At 41.4% G+C, this 16,736-nt stretch overlaps 1 protein-coding gene across 1 annotated transcript in view; it reads left to right on the forward strand.

Moving 5' to 3' along the window:
* Positions 1–16,736, forward strand: part of NBEA (neurobeachin) — a 685,423-nt gene that overhangs the window by 607,685 nt on the left and 61,002 nt on the right. The window contains exon 46 of the mRNA XM_023740363.1: positions 13,172–13,324. Coding sequence (XP_023596131.1) covers positions 13,172–13,324 — 153 coding nt within the window. The remainder of the gene's footprint in view (positions 1–13,171; positions 13,325–16,736) is intronic.

Consider the following 16,736-nt stretch of genomic DNA (forward strand, 5'->3'; position numbering starts at 1 on the left):
AGAAAGAGGAAAAATGCAGTCTGTTGTTAGGTGCTGTCAAGTCAGTTCCGACGCATAGTGACCCTTTGTACAAAAGAAGGAAACATTGCCCGGTCCTGTGCCATCCTCACAACCATTGTTATGCTTGAGCCCATTGTTGCAGCCACTGTGTCAGTCCATGTACTTGAGGGTCTTCCTCTTTTTTGCTGACCCTCTACTTTATCAAGAGTGATGTCTTTCTCCAAGGACTGGTCCCCCCCGTGAAATGAAGTATGTCTTAGGTTGGGTTCTCTAGCGAAGCCAAACCAGCAAAGCATATAAATACATATATAGAGAGATTTATATCAAGGAAATGGCTCACGTGGTTGTGGAGGCTGGAACATCCCAAGTCTGTGGGTCAGAATAGAAGCATCTCCTGGTTCATGTAGCTGCAGGGGCTGACGAACCCAAGATCGGCACGACAGACAGCAGGGCTCTTGCTCACAGGCTGCGAAGATCAACAATCCCAGGATCAGCAGGCAAGACTACAGGTAAGCTGCTAGCTCAAGTCCCAAGAACCAGAGGTCAGATGAACAGGAGCCAGCTGCAGGATCCAGAACAAGCAAAAGCCCATGAGCTCTGCCAGAAAGTCCACTGATATTCGATGCAGGCCACATGCCCAAGGAAACTCCCTTTCAACTGATTGGCTACTCACAGCAGATCCCATCATGGATGTGATCACATTATATCAAATCTCGTCATGACCACAACATCATAACGACTGCCAAACCACTAAGAATCATGGCCCAGCCAAGTTGACACACAACCTGAACCATCACAAGGGACAAAGTCACATTTCAAAGAGACATGAAGGCTGGAGGCGCTGTTGTTGATGGCCATCTTTGGAAACAATCTACCTGGACACACCTATTCTCTGGACACAACTATCCATGTTCCTCCTACACATAAAATATACTCCACTTGTTTTTGCCCATAAATCCCATCCCATTATTGTATCAAACTCAGAGTCTAGTGGCCCATGATCTGCATCAGGTCCAGATATAGACAAAGTGCAGCAGTTCCTCATCCGGAGACCTGGAAACTAACAAGACAAGTTAGCTGTCCCATGTGCACTCAGCATACTGTGCTCAGACGGGAGCAGGTTAGCCTCATCAGACACACTCATTCACAAAGAGGGGTGTGGAGGGTCCATCACAGCCACTGGATCATAGCAGTTCTGAAATCCAGCCAAACATGTGTTCCAGATTCCTGGACTCCAGGGCAGGGAATGCGCACTGACTAAGGCCCAGGTTTGCTATAGAGGCATGCATGGCTCCCTAATCCATGTTCTCCATGGCTGCCTAACCCACTGTTCTCCATGGCTGCCTAACCCAATGTTCTCCATGGCTCCCTAACCCACTGTTCTCCATGGCTGCCTAACCCACTGTTCTCCATGGCTCCCTAATCCATGTTCTCCATGGCTGCCTAACCCACTGTTCTCCATGGCTCCCTAACCCACTGTTCTCCATGGCTATTCATCCTCTGGGTACTTGGCTTTGCCAGCTGAATCACCCGTTCTTTTCCATAAAAAATAGCCCTTGTGTGCCACTGAACAGCTTTCTCACAACTTCTTGATCATAGTCAGTTGAGGGCCAAGGTCTCTTTTGCCCAGGTTGGTGCAACTCCTTTAAAAATGTGTGGTCTTCCTATGTGTCAAATTACAGTCCATCATTGGAAAAAACCCACACCTACAAATTCTTTCAAGACAGTCTCTTCTCTGCTTTGGGCTATGAGTTAGGGTGCTGTTTACAATGACCTTAAGATTCTTAGAATACTTTTACATAGCTGAGAGGGTCAACAAGCCACTTGCTTAAATTTTGCTAAGCTCTTACAAAAAGGGTTTAGGCCCCACTGTCAGCTTGAGCTTTACTCTGTGGCCACAGGGCGCTTGTTGTGCCCTGGATTTGATCGTCGCCCTGAACCATTTCTTATTTGAGAACCTTTTGCTATGTAGAGAAATTGTCCTTGGCCTCTATCTTCCTCGAAATGCAGCTTCAAAACTGGACAGTTTCTTTCCTAGCTCGTCTGGCTCTGGCAGTACTTTATCCATACAACAATCATAGAAACCACTCGTCCCTTTCAGCCTGGAAATCTCTGAGCCAGAACCACAAGTTCATTAGATACCTTTCTATCTTTCAGATTCTAGCAGGAGACCATCTGCTTAATTTTTCCACTGCGTAACCCAGATTGCTCTTCTCTTGCTTCCAATAGCACCTTCTCTCTTCATTTTCCAGACTCCACCACCAGTCTCCTTGCCCCCGCTTCTAACCTCTGCCTAGTGCTCAGTCCCAAAGCCCACATCACATGTTTTAAGTTTTTATTAGTGCAGTACTCTATTTCCAGCTATTAATTTCTCTTTTGGTTATCAAACACTGTGTAACGAAACACCCCAAAACTTAGTGACTTAAAAAAAAAACCATCATTTTTTCATGACTGTGCTATTGGTGATAGGACTCAGCAAGAACACCTCATTGGTGTCATGTGGTGACAGCTGGGATGGCTGGGCTGGGCTGGACTGGAGGGTCCAAAAGGGCACCACTCAGATGTCTCGTGCCTACTCTGAGACTGGGGAACAGCTGGAGCTGCCCGGCTGTCCCAGTCTTGCTACGTGATCTTTCTACCCTGTGTGGTAGCTGGCTTCTAAGGGAACAAAAGCAGACGCTGCAAGGCTCCTTAAGTCCTGGGCATGGAAACCCCACGGTGTCACTTCCATTGTGTTGTTTGTCAGCCCGGGCACCAGCTACATTCACAGGGAGGGAAATGGACTCCACCTCTGGTTGGAGGGTGGTGCGTCGAATGGCCGAAAGGACATGTGGGGTTGGAAGGACTCTGGCAGCGTTTCCTGAGAAAACTCTGCACAAGTCACTAACTAAAAAAGCATAAGTTCCAGATTAGTTTCTACCATTCAATTCAGAGTGTGCATTTAGAGGCAGTGAAATCGAAGTGCAAATACTTATAAAAATATATCTAATTTAGGTAACATAGAAGTCAGTCCAAATACTTGATAAAAAACACTTGGATTATCTGAATTATCTACAGAGGTCTTGATTCAAACACGAGCATCTGAAGTGGTACAACTTTTCATTGAATTACAGGGTGCCCTTTGGCATTGGGTAAAATCAGCAGAAATATTTTTTCATTTGTATCCTAAAAAAAACAAAACCAGTAGAGTGAATAGCTTCTAAAATATGTTTTGCATGAAGCTATGAAATGCAGTATTTTACATATACTACCTCATTTGATCTTCATATCTACTGTATGACTTAATTGCTATGATTACCAGCATTTTTCAGATTAAGAAACTGATATTTTAAAAGATTTAAGAAACTTATCCAAGCTAGCAAGGGATCTGAATATAAACCTTATCTGTCTGATTTCAAAGCACATGAAGTAGCACTTCTCTAGTAGAAGAAGGGGAAGTCCCAAAACTTTCCGCCTGCCCAGTTGCTCCCCCTTCACCACCTTCCACTGGTAGCTCTGAAGTACCTCTGCTTTGTTGTTGTTGGGTGCCGACTCATGGCAACTCCATGGGACAGAGTAGAACTGCCCCATAGGGTTTTCTTGGCTACAGTCTTTATGGGAGCAGATTGCCAGCTTTTTCTCCCATGGAACCACTGGGTCAGTTTGAATCACTAAACTTTTGGTTATCAGGTAAGCGCTTAACCTTTTGTGCCACCAGGGTTCCTATCCCTGCTTTAACAAACACAATTCAAAACAGCACTGCCTTCAATATATTTTATCACTATTTCAATCCTGAAATTCAGGATATAATAAACATATAGCAATAATTGATTCACATATTCATTCCACAGATATCTGTGGAGTATCTGTTATATGCCAGCCACCATTCTTAGCAAATGAGTTCTGATGTGAGCAAGAAGGCAAGATAGACAAGGTCCCTACTGTGCGGGATTTTCATTATAGTGGGGCTCACAAGCAATGAATAAATAAAAAACTATGCAGAAAATTAAAAGAGTGAAGTCATATGGAATACCATTTACCCCTTTCATAATCTGAGGGATATATGGTTGCCTGCTCACGTTTTCTGCCTCTCAGGTTTCTTGGGATTTTACTTTTCCCAGTGAAAGTGTTTGCTGCCCTCCAGTGGGGACTTGTGTAATGGTGAAAAACAAAAGAAACATTCATTGGCATAAAATAGCTGGGATATCAGGCTTAAATGTGAGGTAGTGCATCCAGGAAGTGTGACTGGGTAAAACTTTTGTCTCTTTTGTGCAGCTAGATAAGCCTTGTAAGCATATTTATGGTTTCATGTAGGATAGTTAGGGAACCCTGGTAGGTTTGTTTTTGTTTTTATGTGTGTGTATGTGTGTGTCATATTTGGAAAACCAGAGGTGCCCAATGTAAGCAAATGGAAGGTGCCCCACAATAAATCCTGCCACCCATGGTGGGCCAGACGTGTGTCCACCAATCATGATGCCAGCATCCCCCTCCCTGAGTTTTGAGGTAACATGTTGTTGTTGGGTGCCATCAAGTCAGTTCCAACTCATAGTGACCCTATGTCCAAGAGAAGGAAACACTGCCCAGTCCTGTGCCATCCTCACAATCATTGTTATGCTTGAGCCCATTGTCGCAGCCACTGTGTAAGTCCATCTTGTTGAGGGTCTTCCTCTTTTTTGCTGACCCTCTGCTTTACCCCGCATGATGTCCTTCTCCAGGAACTGGTCCCTCCTGATAACACGTCCAAAGTACATGAGATGAAGTCTCGTCATCGTTGCTTCTAAGGAGCATTCTGGCTGTATTTCTTCCAAGACAGATTTATTCGTTCTTTTGGCGGTCCATGGTATATTCAGTATTCTTCAACAACACCACAGCTCAAAGGCATCAGTTTTTCTTCTGTCTTCCTTATTCATTGTCCAGCTTTCGAATGCATATGAGGTGATTGAAAGCACCATGACTTGGGTCAGGCACACCTTAGTCTTCAAGGTGACATCTTTGCTTTTGAACGCTTGAAAGAGGTCTTTTGCAGCAGATTTGCCCAATGCAATGCGTCCTTTGATTTCTTAACTCCTGCTTTTGTGGATTGTGGATCCAAGTGAAATGAAATCCTTAACAACTTCAATCTTTTCTCCGTTTATCATGATGTTGCTTATTGGTCCAGTTGTGAGGATTTGTGTTTTCTTTATGTTCAGTTTAATCCATACTGAAGACTGTAATCTTTGTTCTTCAACAGTAAGTACTTCAAGTCCTCTTCACGTTCAGCGAGAAAGGTTGTGTCATCTGCATATCACAGGTTGTTAAATGAATTTTCCTCCAGTCCTGATGCCCCGTTCTCCTTTATATAGTCCAGCTTCTTGGATTATTTGCTCAGCATACAGATTGAATAAGTATGGTGAGAGGATACAACCCTGACACACACATTTCCTGACTTTAAACCATGTAGTTTCCCCTGTTCTGTTGGAACAACTGCCTCTTGGTCTATGTACAGGTTCCACATGAGCACAATTAAGTGTTCTGGAATTCCCATTCTTCCCAATATTATCCATAATTTGTTATGATCCACACAGTCGAATGCCTTTGCATAGTCAGTAAAACACAGGTAAACATCTTCTTGGTATTCTCTGCTTTTAGCCAGGATCCATCTGACATCAACAATGATATCCGTGGTTCCACGTCCTCTTCTGAATTCGGCTTGAATTTCTGGCAGTTGCCTGTCAATCTACTGCTGCAGCCGCTTTTGAATGATCATCAGCAAAATTTTATGATCTTACTCTCTCTTCCTTCACCTTGAGAAGACCACAAAACCCAAGACTTCAGGGTTCAGACAGTTTTGATCACTGAGAGCTTTGATGTTATAAATCTTCTAGGAGCCTTGAAAATAAACTGTCCATCAGGAATGTCTTTATATTTTCTTTAAACGATTGTCCACTTTGTGACTGTTCCCACTGTCAGAAATCTGGGATAGTTTCAAACATCAAGTCTATGAGGGCATACACCAACATCTTGTTAACACTCTAATTTATGACTGCATTCTGGACCACTGGATAAGGACTAAACCAGAGAAACCTGCCATAATTCAAGGGTCATCCTGAAGGGAGTACTCTTCCTCCTACTATCCTCACTGGAGTACCCGTCCCCCCGCCATCCTCACTGGAGTACCCGTCCCCCCGCCATCCTCACTGGAGTACCCGTCCCCCCGCCATCCTCACTGGAGTACCCGTCCTCCCGCCATCCTCACTGGAGTACTCGTCCTCCTACCATCCTAAATAGCCATAAAGGCAGACATTCTCCTCACAATTGATCTTGACTGCTTTGTTTTCCTTGGTGTAGGTCAGCGTTTAGCCCCTTCTTCCTCAAGCATTTAAATAAAAAGGAAATAGGTCTTTCTTCTGCCACTTCTGCTGCTTGGGTAAAATTTTGCTTGCTGGCAACTTTAAAACCAATTCTATGTTTAAATCGAGCTCTTTTAATTTTTGAATTAAATATAACTAGAATGAACAAGGTAGCCATTTTAAATTGCAAAAGTTTCCCTGCAAAAGGTACAAAGTCTGTGCCTGGGTCCTTCCTTCTTCTTTCACTTAATTAAGTTCTGCATTGGCTGTTCTCCTAACTCCGGGCACTCTTCCAGCCATCTGCACGTCCCCAGAAAGTTCCCAGTGATATTAAAATAACTGTATCTAATATCTTCAATAGCTTAATATTTAATGAGCACCTGCTGCAAGCACCAAGAGCTCTGAGGGATTCACAAAATAGAAACCTCACAGAAGAAGGCTCTGAAATGTGCTTTTGCCCAAGCTCTTATTAATATGAAATCCTCTGTTTCTCCAGCATTTTTTAATATAATTTAATAACATTCTCTGAGATAGTATAACAGTGATAAGTAGGTTAATAATAGCCACGTATTTTATATTACTGTAAACCACAGGACCACCATTCGTCTGTCAGTTTGTCAGACTGTGGTGGCTTGCACATTGCTATGATGCTGGAAGCTATGTCACGGGTATTTCAAATGCCAGCAGGGTCACCCATGGTGGAAAGGTTTTCAGCAGAGCTTCCATACTAAGACAGACTGGGAAGAAGGACCTGGCGATCTACTTCTGAAAAAATTAGTCAGTGACGACCTTACAAATAGCAGCGAAAGATTGTCTGATATAGTTCTGGGAGATGTGCCCCTCAGGTTGGAAGGCACTTAAAATACGACTGGGGAGGAGTTGCCTCCTCAAAGTAGAGTCAGTCTTAATGACGTCGATGGACTAAAGTTTTGGGACCTTCATTTGCTGATGTGGCACAACTCAAAATGAGAAGAAACAGTTGCAAACATTCATTAATAATTGGAACATGGAATGTATGAAGTATGAATCTAGGAAAATTGGAAATTGTCAAAAATGAAATGGAATGCTTGAGGATCAATATTCTAGGCATTAGTGAGCTAAAAGGGACTGGTATTGGCCTTTCTGAATCAGACAATCATATGGTATACAATGCTCGGAAATTGAAGAGAAATGGCGATGTGTTCATCGTCAAAAAGATCATTTCAAGATCTATCCTGAAGTACAGTGCTGTCAGAGATAGGATAATATCCGTACACCTACAAAGAAGACCAGTTAATTTAACTACCAAACGTATGCACCAAGCACTGATGCCAAAGGTGGAGAAACTGAAGATTTTTACTGCAGTCTGAAACTGATCGAACACACAATCAAGATGCACTGGTAATTACTGGAGATTGGAACGCAAAAGTTGGAAACAAAGAATAAGGATATGTAGTTAGAAAATATGGCCTTGGTGGTAGAAGCAACAACGGAGATTGCGTGATAGAATTTTGCAAGACAAACAACTTCTTCATTGCAAGTACCTTTTTTCAACAACGTAAACAGTATCTATACACGTGGACACCATCAGACAGATTGCACTGAATCCAATCAACTACATCTGTGGAAAGAGGTGATAGAGAAGCTCAACATCATCAGTCAGAACAAGGCCAGGGACCGACTGTGGAACAAACCATCAATTGCTCATATGCAAGTTCAAGTTGAAACAGAAGAAAATTAAAACAAATCCATGAGAGCCAAAGTACAACTTTGAGTATATCCCACCTGAATTTAGAGACCATCTCAAGAAAGGATTTGAAGCATTGAACACTAATGACCAAAGACCAGACTAGTTGTGGGATGACATCAAAGACATCATATGTGAAGAAAGCAAAAGGTCATTAAAAAGACAGGAAAGAAAGAAAAGACCAAAATGGATGTCAGAAGAGACTCTGAAACTTGCTCTTGAACACAGAGTAGCTAAAGCAAAAGGAAGAAATGATAGAGTAAAAGAGCTGAACAGAAGGTTTCAAAGCGTGGTTCAAGAAGACAAAGTAAAGTATTGTAATGACATGTGCAAAGACCTGGAGTTAGAAAACTAAAAGAAAGAACACACTAAGCATTTCTCAAGCTCAAAGAACTGAAGAAAAAATTCAAGCCTCAAGATGCAATACTGAAGAATTCTGTGGGCCAAATATTGAAGGATGCAGCAAGCGTCAAAAGAAGATGGAAGGAATACACAGAGTCACTGCACCAAAAAGACTTGGTCGACATTGAACCATTTCAGGAGGCAGCATATGATCAAGAATTGATGGTACTGAAGGAAGAGGTCCAAGCTGCACTGAAGACACTGGCGAAAAACAAGTCCAGGAATTCAGAGAATACCAACTGAGAAGTTTCAACAAACGGATGCAGCACTGGAAGTGCTCACTTGCCTATGCCAAAAAATTTGGAAGACACCTACTTGGCCAGCCAACTGGAAGAGATCCATATTTGTGCCCATTCCAAAGAAATGTGATCCACCAGATTGCAGAAATTATCAAACAACATCATTAGTATCACACGCAAGTAAAATTTTGCTGAAGATAATTCAAAAACAGTTTCAACAGTACATCGAGAGGGAACTGCCAGAAGTTCAAACCAAATTCAGAAGAGGACTTGGAACAAGGGATATCATTGCTGATATCAGATATATCTTAGCTGAAAGCAGAGACTACCAGAAGGATGTTGTAATGGACTGAATCGTGTCCCCCAAAAATGCGTATCAACCTGGCTAGTCCATGATTCCCAGTATTGTGTGATTGTCCACTAAACCCTGGTGGCATAGCGGTTAAGAGTTTGGCTGCTAACCGAAAGGTCAGCAGTTCAAATCCACCAGGAGCTCCTTGGAAGCGCTATGGGGCAGTTCTGCTCTGTCCTGTAGGGTCTCTATGAGTTGGAATCGACTCAGCGGCAGCAGGTTTGGTTTTTTTTTTTTTTTTTTGGTTTCATGAAGTTAATGAGGTGGGATTAGTGGCAGTTATGTTAATGAGGCAGGACCCAGTCTACAAGATTAGGTTGTGTCTTAAGCCAATCTCTTGTGAGATATAAAAGAGAAGCAAGCAGAAAGACACAGGACCTCATACCACCAAGAAAGTAGTGCCAGGAGAAGACCGTGTCCTTTGGACCCAGAGTCCCTGCACTGAGAAGCTCCTGGACCATGAGAAGATCGGTGACAAGAGCTTTCCCCCAGAGCCGACAGAGAGAGAAAGCCTTCCCCTGGAGCTGGCGCCCTGGATTCAGACTTCCAGCCTGCTAGACTGTGAGAGAATAAATTTCTGTTTGTTAAAGCCATCCACTTGTGGTATTTCTGTTATAACGGCACTAGATAACTAAGACAGATGTTTACCCATGTATTGTTGACTATGCAAAGGCATTTGACTGTGTGGATCATAACAAATTATGAATAACATGATGAAGAATGGGAATTCCAGAACACTTAATTGTGCTCATGGGGAACCTGTACATAGACCAAGAGACAAGAGGATATTGCATGGTTTAAAATCAGAAAAAGTGTGTGTTAGGATTGTATCCTTTCACTATACTTATTCAATAGGTATGCTGAGCAAGTAATCTGAGAAGCTGGACTATAGGAAGAAGAATGGGGTATTGGGATTGGAGAAAGACTCACTAACAACCCACGATATGCAGATGACACAACCTTGCTTGCTGAAAGTAAAGAGGACTTGAAGCACTTACCGATGAAGATCAAAGAGTACAGCCTTCAAAAAAAAAACAAAAGACTACAGCCTTCAGTATGGATTACACTTCAACAGAAAGAAAACAAAATCCTCACAAATGGACCAGTAAACAACATTATGATAAACAGAGTAAATACTGAAGTTGTCAAGGACTTCATTTTACTTAGATTCACAATCAACATCCATGGAAGCAGCAGTCAAGAAACCAAACAGTATATTGCATTAGGCAAATCTGCTGCAAGAGACCTTTTTAAAGTGTTAACAAGCAAAGCTGTCATTTTGAGGACTAAAGTGCCCCTGGCATCTTCAATTGGTTCATATGCATGTGAGAGCTGGACAATGAATAATTAAGACTGAAGAACTAATGCCTTTGAATTATGGTGTGGGCCAGGAATATTGAATATACCATGGACTGCCAGAAGAAGGAACAAATCTGTCTTAGAAGAAGTACAGCTCCTTAGAATCTCAGATGACGGCATGTTATCAGGAGGGACCAGTCCCTGGAGAAGGATATCATGCTCCGTAGAGGGTCAGTGAAAAAGAGGAAACCCCTCAAAGAGATGGATTGACACCGTGGCTGCAACAATGAGCTCAAACATAGCAATGATTGTGAGGATGGTGCAGGACCGGGCATTATTTTATTTTTGTCTATTGTTCATAGGGTCGCTATGAGTCAGAACCGACTCGACACCACCTAGCAGCAAACCACAGGAAAGAATGGGAAATTATATATATGAAATCAATGACAGAGCGCCAAGGTGGTGGAAGATAAATTGAGACTCTTTGGGACGTTTAAATAAAAAGTAAATCTACATTGCTAAATCTACAAATCGTGAGCTTAAGATCACAAGGAACTCATGTTTCGATTCAGTACAGTGAAATCACAGGACAGCGATCATGCATTTCTGATTGGGCACAAACAGATGAGAGAGGCCGCCATGCACTCCCTGTACCTTCTAATCTGCAATCACACCTTTTCCAGATTGCTCCTGCTGGTGACCGGGGTGCACTGTCGTGCTTCCCAGCACCCACAACCGAGCTCATGGTAATCACGGCTGAGAGAAAACTCCTGAAGCACCTGTAGCCCCTGTCTTATCCGTCAGCTGAGAACCAAGCTGTATCATTGATGGCGAACAAGCATGCTCGTTTACCTTACAGTTCTTCTTTCAGCTGTTCCCAGTTCCTCCTTTCACATCAGTGTCACTGAATATTTATTTATATTATATATCATATCACCTTATCGTATAACCTCATATAAACTTAAATGATATATAATATTAATTTAGATTAATTTTACTGTAAATCTCCCTTCCTACACAGTTCACTGAATCAAATCCTACTCATGGCGACCCCGTGTGGCAGAGCAGAACTGCCCCCATAGGGTTTCCTAGGCTGTAATCTTTATGGGAGCAGATCGTCAGGTCTTTCTCCCGAGGAGCCGCTGGGTGGTTCAAACTGCCCCTGACTTTTCTGTTAGCAGCCAAGCGCCTACCTGTTATGCCACCACCTATCCTACCCTCCAGCACACTCCATTTCTTTGGGTTCCCTGATGGTTACTCTGCCCCTTGCCCCCATCGTCACCCCAGCTGTGATCTACCCCAGTGTCCCATCCTCAGCAAAGCCTTTTCTGACCTGCCCAGAGCTCCGGGCTCTCTCCTCTGTGCACCCTTGCACTTTTTTTTTTTAAGGACTTTGTTCTCAGCTATTACCGTTGTGTATTATAACCATCTGTTAGACGTCTGCCCCATACCCCGGGCTGTGTTGGCAGTAAGGACGTGTCTTATTCATTTTTGTTTCCTTAGTACCCACCCCAGTGTCTGCTTCTCAGAACTTCGCTGTGTGATGAATTACTATCAAGGAAGGGTGTAGTGGGTTTTAGAAAGATTTCCATTTAAATGGTTCAGATAGAAGAAACACTCTCTTTAAAATCTAAACTTCATTTATCCAGAAGATTTGGTTGTATGAAACTGTTTGTGCTCCCATAATGCTGGAGAAAATAAATATTATTATTTTTTCTTATTGTTCATAAGAATGGGAAACAATCAAATTCTCACTGAGCCTTCCTAAGTAAACACCCACTTATGTTATAACAGATCCATATGGGTTTCCATGGAAGAACCCATGAAGAGATAGCTTTTATGTGTGCTCTCCTTGGAAAATTAAGGATCAGGTTTATTTGAAGACCTGAGTGACTGGTGGTTTTAATTTCTTCTATAGGCCCCTAGAGAAGACCACAGTAGATTCAAATTTCAGGTCCTATTCCATCAGTGTTGATCATGTTGCACGAATAAAGGTCCTTATGCTTTTCACACTAGGACTTAGTTCATTTAACCTTCATCTAGATATTTGAGAAAAGATAGCATAGATGGTATTCATGAAAACTTTTACTTCATTTTCTCCCAGTAGCTTTTAAAAAACAGACAGCCATAAATAAAATCTTTCGGGTCTTAAAATCAGATGTATTCTAAAGTAATGTACGTCTCGTGTTAGATGTAGTGCATCAAACGCGAGTTTGCCTTGAATCCAGTTGTTTATGCCTCACTTGTCTTGGCACCCAGTGTATTAATCACCACCGTTAGGAGGCAGGCATTAAATATTGAAAACTGATTGTCATGTTGCATCTCTTCATTGTGTAAATCTAAAAATAATTTGTTTTGCCAAACCACAAAATAAAATTATGAATCCCTTTTAAAAATCACATATTGTAATTGTTAACATAGGCAAAATAAAAGTAGGAGTTGTTACATGACTTTTAACAAATACTGGCAACAACTGTTTCTTTAATTTGGTTATTTCATTAATATATTCAGAAGAGGTTTTTAAGCAATCTAGAAAGTTTTATATAACTTTACATATGTGTTTACTAATGCTAATATAAATTATCATTAATTCATATTAACAAATAGGTATTTTTCTTAATTTGTGGCAGGGTAAGATTGAAAATTGGTAACATTTTTAAATATCATAAATTGTCAAGTGAATTGTTCAAGAGAAATGCTTCATCATGTCTTCTTAAATACCTAAAACAGAGTAAATGAAGACTAGAATCAAGTACTAAAATATTGGTTTTAATAAAGAAATTAAATATTATCCACCTGATTTTTATAAAGTAGGTTTAATATGCTACGTTTTTATTTCTGGCAGGAACTAATTCCAGAGTTCTACTACCTCCCTGAGATGTTTGTCAACAGTAATGGATACAATCTTGGAGTCAGAGAAGATGAAGTGGTGGTAAATGATGTTGATCTCCCGCCTTGGGCCAAACAACCTGAAGACTTCGTGCGGATTAACAGGATGGTAAGAGAGACTTGTTTGTGTCTGAGCAGAGTCGTCGGGGAGTTTACATTCTCTCAGTGTTCTAGTTAGTTTTTTGACCGTTAACAAATTGCCATTTCACATCTAGAAACATGAGTTTAAAGATTTGAGGGGGGAAAAGAAAGCATTTTACTGTTGTATTCTAATAGGGTTTCCATTGTGGTGTGGCATTTCCTTTCATCAGGACTCATTAAGGAATAAGGAGCCCTGGTGGCACAGTGGTTAAGTGCTCAGCTGCTAACCAAAAGGTCGGCAGTTTGAACCTACCAGCTGCTCCACAGGAGAAAGACGTGGCGATAGATTATTTCTTCAATTTGTTTTTTTTAATGTGAAGGCTTTATACTTTAGTAATGCCTACTTGAGGAGCCCTGATGGTGCAGTGGTTAAGCACTCGGCTGCTAACCGAAGGTCAGCAGTTCAAACTCATTAGCTGCTTTGTGGGAGAAAGATGTGGCAGTCTGCTTCCTTACAGATTTATAGCCTTGGAAACCCCATGGGCAGTTCTACTCTGTCCTATAGGATCGCTATGAATCAGAATCAACTGGACTGAAATGGGTTTTTTTGTAACGTATGCTTCTAAAATCTAGACTTATTTTTGTAATTGGTAGTTCACGACCACTTGAATGCTGGCTATAATGTCAGTGTAAGGATACCCAGACTACAAACTCAGTGCTAGGAACCCCCACTTGTCTGTATCTCAATCACTTCATCGCATTCTGTCTCCAGAGCCCAGAACAGTGCCTGGCATTTAGTAAGTTAGTCAGTAAACGTTTGCTGAGAGAGTGAATGAATGAATGAACTGTGGAAGAGAAGCTAATCTCAGTGATGTCACCGTATAGTGAACCCTCAGGTTAGCAAAGTAATCAAAACTTGCTGGATCAGACTTTTTGTCACTCCTGCTACCTAACTGAGCTGATTGAACAGAAGTTCTCAGCCAGGCCCTAACAAGTAGTGAGTGCCTCTCACATCCCAGAGTTTAGGCTATGCACTTGGTATCAAGTTCTTTAAAATTAGTAAGGTAGGTGTTAAAAAACAAACACACCCGTTACCATCGAGTCGATTCCGACTCATGACCCTATAGGACAGAGTAGAGCTGCCCAATAGGGTTTCCAAGGAGGGGCTGGTGAATTCGAACTGCCGACCTTTTGGTTAGCATTTGAGCTTTTAACTATTGTGCCATCAGGGCTCCAGCATGGGTGTTAGTATCCCCATTTTACAGATCGGAAACATGAGGGCCAGAGATGTCCCATAGTTTACCCAGGGATATGAAGCTAGTCAGTGGCAGAGCCCAGATTCCAGAGCAGAAAATGTTTTCACTCCAAAAGTCATACTCTTTCCAGTATGCCAGCTGTCTCTGATTTTATCTCTTCTTTGTGAAACTCTTTGAGATTGTTGGAGCTGTATTTTTAGATTTATAATTTTCAGTTAAGATTTTATTTATTCATTGATTTTTCAACATCCTGGAGCAGATTATTCATAGAAATACTGCAAGTTCAGTAACCCACAAAATACAGAAAAGGAAGACAGAGTATGTCTGCTCCTGTCAACTTCTGTTAGATCCCTAGGGTATATACCCAGGAGTGGAATTGCTGGGTCGCGTGGCAGTTCTGCCTCTAGTTTTGTGAGAAACGCCACACTGTTTTCCACAACAACTGTACCATTTTGCATTTCCAGCAGCAGTGGATGAGGGTTCCAGTTTCTCCACATCCCCTCCAATACTTGTTATTTTGTTTTTTTTTTCTTTTGTAAATCTTGGCCATCCTAGTGGGAGTGAAGTGCTATCTCATTGCGGTTTTGATGTGTATCTTTCTGATAGTTAATGAACCTGAGCACCTTTTCATGTGTCTGTCGGCCATTTGAATATCCCCTTTGGTGAAGTGTCTGTCATGTCTTTTGCCCAGTTTTTGATTGGGTTACTTGTATTTTTGTTTTAAGTTATAGAAATTTTTGTATATATTTTAGATATTAGACTCTAATAGGTTATATCATTCCCAGAGATTTTTTTCTCAGTCTGTAGGTTGTCTCTTTTCTCTTTTGAGAAAGTATTTTGATGAATGTTAAGCATTTAACTTTTATGCTAAACTATTCCTTTTGTATCTCAAAAGTGATTGGCTTGAGACACACCCTGCCCTGACATAGCCTCATTAACGTAACAAAGAAAACCTTATTTCCAGATGAGATTACATCCAAGTATATAAGGGTTAGGATTTACAATACATACTTTTGGGTGACACAGTTCAATCCATAACAAACATTATGAAGAAAATTTAAATTCTAAAATAGATTTTTCTTTTTACTTTGAGAAAAGGAAATTAATGAATGCAAATTGTGCATAAATACATTTTTCTTTTTTATTTGTAATTCCTCAAAGTGCTTCTATTGCACATAAATTAAATATAACAAATAATTCACTCCTGGCACTAACATCACTAGTGCAAGAACTGACTTCTGTTTATATACCTTTATCTCTTTTTTTAACAGCGGAAGTGCTGCTGAGTAGACTTTAAGGCAAAATGCAGTGCTTCTTGAAAATAAGTCTGTTTGTATCACAATGGTTAAGCACTTTGCTGCTAATGGAAAGGTTGGTAGTTTGAACCCATCCAGCCCCTCCACGGGAGAAGGACTTAGTGATCTGATCCTGTAAAGATTACAGCCTAGAAAACCCTATGGGGCAGTTCTACTCTGTTACATGGGGTTGCTGTGAGTCAGAGTTGACTGGGCAGCACCCAACAACAACGTACATAGATTCTTCAAGCCAGGTGTGTAGCAATGTATGAGGAACTCTAGGGATTGCATATAACAGCATGAAGGCACTGCGCCTCAAAGATCTGCTCTTACGTGTTCAAAACAATTACGTTTTACAACCGACTAAAATATACCCAAAAAAAAACCCAAACCTGTTGCCGTCGAGTTGATTCTGACTCATAGAGACCCTACAGGACAGAGTAGAGCTGCCCCATAGGGTTTCCAAGGCGCAGCTGGTGGATTCAAACTGCTGACGTTTTGGTTAGCAGCCATAGCTCTTAACCACTACACCACCAGGGTTTCCGACTAAAATATAAGAAATACATATTTATGCCGTCTTGGAAAATATCATAAAACATTTTGAGAAATGAACAGAACTTTTTTTATTATAAGAAAGAAAGTCCAGCTTGTGTTCATGAAGAAATGAAAGAAACAAAGCAGTAGATTGTTTGCTGTTCTGAACCAAATTCCTGTTATCTTTTTGGATTTCATGAATATGGTAAGATTTGTAAACTAAGCCTTTACCCCGTGGAGCAAAAGGCATGACACAAAATTGCATTTGTTTTTGGAAGTCAAACTGTCCCAGTCTCTGTTCTCTGCACCTCCTATAAGTACTGTCAGGTTAAATGTTGTTAGTTGCTGTGGGGTC

This window comes from Trichechus manatus, unplaced genomic scaffold (assembly GCF_000243295.1).
Source record: "Trichechus manatus latirostris isolate Lorelei unplaced genomic scaffold, TriManLat1.0 scaffold00153, whole genome shotgun sequence".
Classification (NCBI taxonomy): Eukaryota; Metazoa; Chordata; class Mammalia; order Sirenia; family Trichechidae; genus Trichechus; species Trichechus manatus.